This window comes from Ursus maritimus, unplaced genomic scaffold, assembly GCF_017311325.1.
Source record: "Ursus maritimus isolate PB19 unplaced genomic scaffold, ASM1731132v1 scaffold_19, whole genome shotgun sequence".
In the NCBI taxonomy this organism is placed as follows: Eukaryota; Metazoa; Chordata; class Mammalia; order Carnivora; family Ursidae; genus Ursus; species Ursus maritimus.
Genome location: NW_024424341.1, coordinates 13,817,635 through 13,825,447, shown reverse-complemented (window position 1 = coordinate 13,825,447; position 7,813 = coordinate 13,817,635). Strand labels below are relative to the sequence as shown.

At 52.8% G+C, this 7,813-nt stretch overlaps 1 protein-coding gene across 4 annotated transcripts; it reads right to left on the bottom strand.

Annotated features, from left to right (window-relative positions):
* Positions 1-2,298: 2,298 nt before the first annotated feature.
* On the bottom strand, positions 2,299-7,769 carry MT4 (metallothionein 4). 4 transcript variants are annotated; one of them, XM_040633326.1, is made up of 4 exons: positions 7,728-7,769; positions 4,599-4,656; positions 3,349-3,414; positions 2,299-2,558 (listed from the first exon to the last, which is right to left on the bottom strand). In XM_040633326.1, the coding sequence occupies exons 2-4, from the start codon at positions 4,627-4,629 to the stop codon at positions 2,467-2,469; spliced, it is 189 nt and encodes a 62-aa protein (XP_040489260.1). In that variant the 5' UTR covers positions 4,630-4,656; positions 7,728-7,769; the 3' UTR covers positions 2,299-2,466. The 4 variants fall into 4 exon arrangements, with proteins under 4 accessions (XP_040489260.1, XP_040489259.1, XP_040489258.1 ...); XM_040633325.1 differs by lacking the exon at positions 7,728-7,769 and adding an exon at positions 5,884-7,691; XM_040633324.1 differs by lacking the exon at positions 7,728-7,769 and adding an exon at positions 6,184-7,691.
* Positions 7,770-7,813: the final 44 nt, after the last annotated feature.

Genomic DNA, 7,813 nt, shown 5'->3' with positions numbered 1-7,813 from the left:
AATGGCAGTTGTACAGAAGATCAGAAAAGAAGCCAAAACATATTAGATTGTTCCACAAATAGCAAGGGGGGAAAGGCAATTCGAAATGCAAGGTAAAAACAGAAGCCTGAGGGTCTCTGATGGCCGCCTTGATAGGCTGGTGGAGTTGACAGCTGCTGGCAGCCTCTGCTGGGCCCTGCTCAGGCCCCGGCGGCATGAATGAGCACCAACTGCCCCAGAGCTGGAGTCACCCGCACTCTGCTGGAGATGGTGGTGTGGGTGAGCGAGCGAGTCTCTCCCTCCTCAGCTCCAGCCTCCAGGGACTGCGGCCTTCCCCGCGGTCCTGCTACAAGGTAGTTTCTGCATCACCACTTGCTCTCAACTGCACAGCTTTGGAGTTTAAATCTGGATTCGAACCTCAATTCTATAAACTAGCTGTGTAGCCTTGGCCAAGTCACTTAACCTCTGTGAGTCTTGGTTTCCTCCTCTGGGGAAAATAACAGTAATGACCTTGTGAGGTCCTGTTGTGACGATTAAAATGAAAATAATGCAGGGGAGATGTTGGGCCCAGTGCCTGGCAGGTAGTAGGTGCTTAATATTTTAACCTATTATTAGACCACTTCATTCTTATAAATAACAGATAGCATGCATGGACCATAGATTCCTAACCCAGATCTCCTGGGGGATCCAGAGACGGCTCAGTGGGTCTGGGAGTTCCCTAAGATCATATGTAAAATTGAGTGAGGGTGTTTGTGCATTTTTAGGGAGAGAAGGCTCATTGCTGCCAGTGCTTCTTACAGGTGTTTACGGTCCCTGCTCTGCACGGTCCCTGGCAGCTGCTAAGCGCAGCGGCGGCTCTGCCATGGGAGGGACGCCTGTACAGCTTCCTCTTTGTCTCCCACTGTATTTCATCTGCTAATTCTTGTTTTGTCACTGTATTTTATTATGGTTTAATCTTATTTTTTCTTCTACTTATTCTTTTCTGTCTTAAGTGGAAAAAAGGACTTGGCAGAGAGTTAACTCTCTAAGGGAAAACACTTACCGAGTTTCCCCAGGTGTATCTTACACTGCCGTGTGTGTGTGTGTGTGTGTGTGTGTGTGTGCGTGTGTATGTGTGCGAGCATGTCATACGTGCTTGCACAGGCAGGGAATACCCCTGGAGTGTTACACAAGTAAGTGCTCACTGTCATTGTCTTGAGGAGGAGGGACTGGGGTGCAAAGGTGGGGAGGAGACTTAGACACTTTGGATCTTTTGTATTTTGTACATCGTGCATACAGACCTATTTAAAAATAAGTGATTTTTTTTTCTTTTTAAATCAAGGATTCCTCCATACAACCCACCCTTTTGCAGGACTACCCTGGGGAGTCAATGAGAGCGGTGTGTGAAGGGCTCAGCACAGTGGCTGGCGCATTGGAAGGGCTGCATTATGGTTAATGGCAGCACCGACAATCAAGCTTAGTTGGACTTGTGCCAGAGCAGGTGAAAACTCTGCCGTGTGTGTCAGCAATCTGGGGGGTGGGGGCAACGGCAGAGACCTCAGCTGCTCTTTACATTGACTTCTGTGAACTGCAAGAACTTCAGTGAACGGCATCACTTCCTCCTGGCCTCTGTCTGTTCCACCAACCCAGTCCAAAGTGGGCCCAAGTAACCAAACCAGGAGCGAATGCCCTCGGTGCCTCGGCCTTGGGGATCTTCTTTAGATCCACGCAGATATCCTACGCTATGAGTTCATGGCTGATTCAGCACGCAAGTTCCTTAAATAGCACTCTTCACACGACAAGGCATTCTGGGCCAACATTATGCCAGGACAGCCTGGCTAAGATTCAGTGAGTCCAAAGCAGACCCTGCTCGAGAAGCTTCATTGGGTAGGGATCCCAGAAAGCACTGGTAGGAGAACGGACAAGTGAGGCAGGGAAGGAAGGGGGCCAATATGAGGTATGTTAATAGGCGGGGTACCGCTGTGGGCTAGTGGAGCGCTGCGCTGCTGGGGACTTTTGGGCCATGCTGTGGAACCTGTCTCTGATCTGTCCCACTGCAAGGGTAGAGACGCCGGGGGTATTTATCCACCAACTCCTGTTTGTCAGCAGCTAAGGGCTGTTCGCAGGGGCGCTGACTCTGCGGTGTGCCTGGGCTGCTCTGTGCACGCACCAAGCAAGCTCATGCAGCAGCAGAAAGCCCCCCGAGGCCGAGCTGCAGGATCCTGCGGTTAGCAGCCACTGCAGAAGGGGCGCAGGCTGGCGCTTCCCGTATCCGCAATGGCCTCAGCCCTTCTTGGTTCTGCTGGGCTAGGGTAAAACAGTGCTCGGAGCCACCAGACAACCATGAGTGAAACCTTTATTTTGCAAGCACTTTACATGAAGGTCACCAACACTGCATCTGAGCAAATATATAAAAAGCATAACCTATAGTACAATAATTCCAGCTTCTCGACTAAGGCACTGTACAGACATCTCCCGGGCCTTGGCCCCCAGCACAACGGATGCGTTTCAGGGGCAGCAGCTGCACTTGTCCGAGCCCCCTTTGCAGATGCAGCCCTGGGCACACTTGGCACAGCCTGGGGGGCAGCAGGGACAGCAGCCTGAAAGGGTCAGGAGATGGACAGGTCAGTTTGGGGTCAATGCTTCCCTCTTACCATGTCCTCTCCCACTACTTAGAGAAAGCAGGAAGGGCAGAGCAGGTCACAGGCTTCAATCCACATTAGCAGAAAACCCGGGGCAGGAAGTTGTGGGATGTTAGAGCCAGGAGGAATCTCAGGGGTCATCAGGAGTTTACCAGCTGCCCCAGAGAGGGGAAGGGCTTGCTCAAGGTCATTGGTCAGTGGCAGATCTTTTTTTTTTTTTTATTTAGATTTTTAAATTTATTTATTTGACAGAGAGAGACAGCCAGCGAGAGAGGGAACACAAGCAGGGGGAGTGGGAGAGGAAGAAGCAGGCTCCCAGCGGAGGAGCCTGATGTGGAGCTCGATCCCAGGACCCTGGGATCAAGTGCTGAGCTGAAGACAGACGCTTAACGACTGAGCCACCCAGGCACCCCATGGTCAGTGGCAGATCTGAAACTAAAACCCAGAGCTCATGAAGCTAGGCCAGTGCTCTGTCCCTTTCAGCACTGGGCACAGCAGGACCTCCCTGCAGTCAGCCCTCTTCTTCCGCGAACACTCGCAACCCCGGCGATGCTCTCACCCCCAGGTGAGGCTGCCACCCTTAGGAGCTTTGTCCCAGGCCTCTGCTCAGCTGTCATTTCAGATCCCTCCCAAATGGGTCCCAGGCCTCCAGAACCCGCTTAATCCCACCATGGCTGGAGGGTTGGGAAGGGAGGGGACAGACTCTCCTAGCTTCCAGCCAGCGGTGCCCCCGGTCAGCATAACTCACTTTTTCGGCACGTTTTACAGTTGCAAGTTGTACATTTGCAGTTGTCTCCGCAGATGCAGATGCCTCCTAGAAGAGAGGACAGAGCCCCAAGCGTAAGGACTGAGATCAAAGAGGGTCAAAAGGTGTGAGGCAGACTGTCACCGTGGCAGGGTTTCCGGGCTGTCCTTGGGGAGTGGCTGGACAAGAGGACGAAGATGCTGCGGGGCAACACCCCTGGGGTACGGGCCCTTGGATGGCTCCCAGTCATGGTTCCCGGATGGAAACTGGGGTGGCTGCACTGGGCCCCTCAGCTGCGATACTTGCTAAAACGCAGATTCACGGGACCAACCCTTGAGATACTCTGATTCACAAGTCTGGGTAGAGAAAGGGAATCATATTTTAAAAAGCAACCCAGATGATTCTGTTGTACAGTGAGGTTTGAGAACCACTAGACCAGGCCAAGACTACCAAGCCCAAGGTCCCCCAGGGACTGTGGAAGCCTTGTATACCCTCTTCACCTTTTCAAGGCATCAGGCAAGATGGAAACCCGGGACGGGCAGGAGAAAGACCAGGGACATAGATAACCTTAAAATGAGAGCTGTAGCCCCACTTCTTTTCCTATAAAAACCTTCTACACTTAAAAAAAAAAATCATCCCACCTATCATTTTGAGTGTCAAATTTTGAGTGTCAAAATGCTGGAAGTTTCTGTCCCTTTGGCAAGTTTGGGGTACAGATATGTCCTGTTAAGGACCAGAGAGGCTTGTGAGAATTCTCGATACCATTTCCAAAGACCATAAAAGCCCAAGATGCCTCCAAACTCTGACCTCTCCCCTCCCGAGCTATGCGCTTCCGTAGAATTAAGGGATTTCAGACTCGGGAGCCCACATACACTTCTAATGACTCCCCTGGCCTCTGCAACTACCTTACGATTTTAGCACTTTCATAGCAGCCCTGGGAGGTGGGCAGCTGGGGAGGAGTGACCCTAGTTTTCAGGTGAAGATACGGAGGTTCAGAAATACGAAGTGTCAGGAGTGAATGGCAGCAGTGGACCAAAACCAGATTGCCAGGTCCTTAACTCTGGTGGCTGCCCCTAGGGGCCTGACGCTAAGTGGCCCCTGAGCCAGGGTCTCAGTTCTAGCAAATCAGGCTGGTAGGGAACAGAGTGGGAGCTCCTAATTGGAGGAAGAGAAATATTCATCAGAGCCCTACGGGCTCCAAATCTGAAGCTGGTGCAAGGTTCCAGGACCCCAGAGTGGGCATCCTTACTCACCAGACATGCAGGTGCATTCCCCGGGGTCCATGGTCCAGGCGGCCAAGAGGCTCCAGTGCTAGCACAGTTGGGGAAGAGAAGTTGAGTGAGCAGCGGCTGGAGGCTCCCTATTTATAGCTGTGTAGGTGTGCACTTGGGCGCTCCCCACCTGTCCCTGGGGCCAGACGCCCTGCACACGGCCCAGCCAGACGCCGCAGGCTGGGGGTTGGAGAGAGCGGGCAGAGGGAGGGCAGAGGAGAGGGAGAGCAGTACAGTCATTCAGATGCTTCTCACAAGGGGAGCAGGTGGCTGCACCCACCCATCTACCCACGTGCCAAGGTGTCAAGGAGCCAGGCTCAGGCTCCAATAGCACTCACAGTGCTCAGATTGGCAGCTATACCTGTCCGGTCTCCAGGTCCTCTGTAATCTGCCATTTCTGCTCCCTCCTTCACAGGGCCTGGCTCAGGGCCTCATTCTGTCTTCCCTGGTCATAAAAGCCCTTACTGTGGGCAGAAGGGGGCCCTATTCGGGCCTTCCCTTGGCATGTCCCCCAAACTCCCTGGGTGAGAAGGCCAAAAGTCAGGGGCACGTGCCCAAAGGGAGCATGCAACCTCTCCTTCTAGATCACAAATGTAACGCTCTGGATTCTGGAATTTTCTCTCATCCCAAGCCAGCCTGCTTCCAAGGGTTTGCTCAGACCTCTGCCCCAGGCTCCGAAGGGCAAATGCGCAGCCACTGTGTGTCTCTCTAGGCCTGAAGCCTGGCTGGAGGTAGCTGTGTGCTGAGGATATGAACAGAGTTTGGGTGCGTAGGCTAGGTGCCCCCAGGCGTGCGTGAGGTCTCTCGCAGTGAGGGAAGGGGGTAGGGATGGAAAAAGACTGGACATGGGCCCCAGACTGGAGGCTGGGGACATGGGGCAGATCTCTGGGCACCTTCCGGTGTGAAGATTTGAGAATTAAACATTGAACCTGGCCCTTCAGGTTGCTTTGAAGCTCTCTTTGTCAGTGTAGGGGGATAGAAAGTATTTTATTTGTTCATTTGATTTATAACTTTTAGATATTTTAGCCAGTGTCCTAGGAACCTCCGTTTATACTCCTGCTCTGACGCCCCGCCCAAACATTAGGAGGGGCTTGGAACCAGCCTCCTGTGGTCTTGCCTTCTCCTCTTCATTCTCCACCCTGCCCCGGAGATCTAGCCTCCAAATAGCACTGGCCATGTTATTCTATTGCTCAAAACCTTCAGTGGCTCCCACCATCTGCCGAATGAAGCCCTGACACCTTAGTCTTGCGTTCCAAGCTCAACTTACGTTTCCAAGGTCAAGGTCCACTCCTCCCTTCCACCTGCTCTACCGAAACCTAAGGACTCCAGGCTCCCTATACTTGGCATTGAACTTTTCCACCTCCAGGCCTTTGCTCCTGTCAGGTGTTCATCCTTTCCTGATCACCCTGAGTCCAAATAAATCCTCCTTGTTTACCGAGGCACGAATCAAATGCCATGTCTTGAGTGGGAGAAGCAAAGGGGGGGGGGCTTTGGGGGAGAATGAAGCCCCCCAATCTCCATTATGACCTTTCTTGGACACAGGCAGCTGACTGATTTTCCGTCTTACATAATGTGTCCTCCTGATGATGCAGCTTCAAGCTGCCCCCAAAGCTGCCATCTTCACCGCCTCTCCATGTAGAAATTCTGGAGGTGCAGCTGCTGACCTTTGCTCCAGGAAGCTGTCTCTGATCTTTTTCTACTGGAAGAAACCTTTCCTTCTGTGACCCTCTCAGTGACCTGTTTGTATCTTTCTCATGCCATTTACTCCTTTTTACTCCGCTGTGTACGTGGGTTTATGGCTCTTGTGCCCCGCGCCCCAATCTCAGAGCTCTCAGAGGCCAGACGTGTTGTCTGAAGCATCTCGATTCCACAGTGGTCTGCACAACGTTGAGGAGGTGAATGAATGAATGAATGAGATGAATAGTCAGATGACTGAAGACATGAGGAAGCGCCTGAGTGGGCATGGGATGAACAAATGAACGAGCGAGTGAGTGAGGAGCGGACACGTAAATGCACGAGGCTCCTGCATGTGGGACCTGGGGACCTCTCCTGAAAAACACTGTCACCATCCGGAAAGGCAAGAGAGATGGGGCGTGGCCAGAACCAATGGCGACAGTTCCTCCCGTTTGTAAATTGCTGGGGTCTCCGTCCCTTATCCAGAAGGAGCGCTGGAAGCATGGGGTTGAGCTGAGACGTTCTAGGGAGGCCAAAGGCATTCAGCCCCACGGGCATCAGCAAGGCACAGGGAGGGTAGGTAGGGGCAATCTTGTATTGATCCAGAAATGGTCCCAGCCTGCAAGGAGTTCACAGCTAGCTTCTAGGGGATCCCAACACATTCCATTCATTTATCTCCTTCTAAGGGCCAGCACTGTGCTGGGCACTGGAGAGCCAAGGGTGAGTTAACACCAGAGCTTATAGTTGAGAAGGTCAGGAGGACATCTCAGCCCAGGAAACCTCTGCCGGGGCAGGGCTGCTCTCAGAGTTCAGAGGCTGGTTTCGTCTTCCCAGGCCCACGTTCCCATGGGCCTAGTGCCGGCCCATGTCTTGGCAGGACCAGCTTCCCCCACCTCTTGCGTGTGTGCCTTGCAGTGGATATCAATGCCTTAGGAGGTCTAGCCCAACCCATGAGCCCATAGCAAGGAAGGGATTTTCCTCCACCTTCATCCAAACCATCTCTCCTCCCTCTTTCCTCTCTGAGCCAGGAATGGCTTCTTCTTCGGATGACTGACACCGTGATGTTGCTTAAGGCCCCAGCTGAATGATAATCTCAAAATTCAATCCCGAAGGTAGCACGAAGCTATTTCCCAAGTTCTGGGCTGTGCAGACTGAAAGGACCCTCTGTAGCATTGGGCAGTCAAGTTCATGTTGAACTGCGCTGTCCTGTCCCTGTTACGCGGTCCTTCTTCCGGTGCCTGGGGAAGCATATCCACAGCCCCTCGTGCCCTTCTGCCTGTCTTCTGGGTCTCAGCTCTGAATCTTGCATGGAGCACAAAAACAAAAATACACACACCACCCTGAGTGGGTGCAATGGCTGTAGGCATAGCTTAAATCTGCACTTCGAAAATTAATGTTTCAGGGGCACCTGGGTGGCTTAGTTGGTCAAGCATCTACCTTCCTCTCAGGTCATGATCCTGGGGTCCTGGGATCGAGTCCCGCAGCAGGCTCCCTGCTCAGTGGGGGGGGGGGTCTGCTTCTCC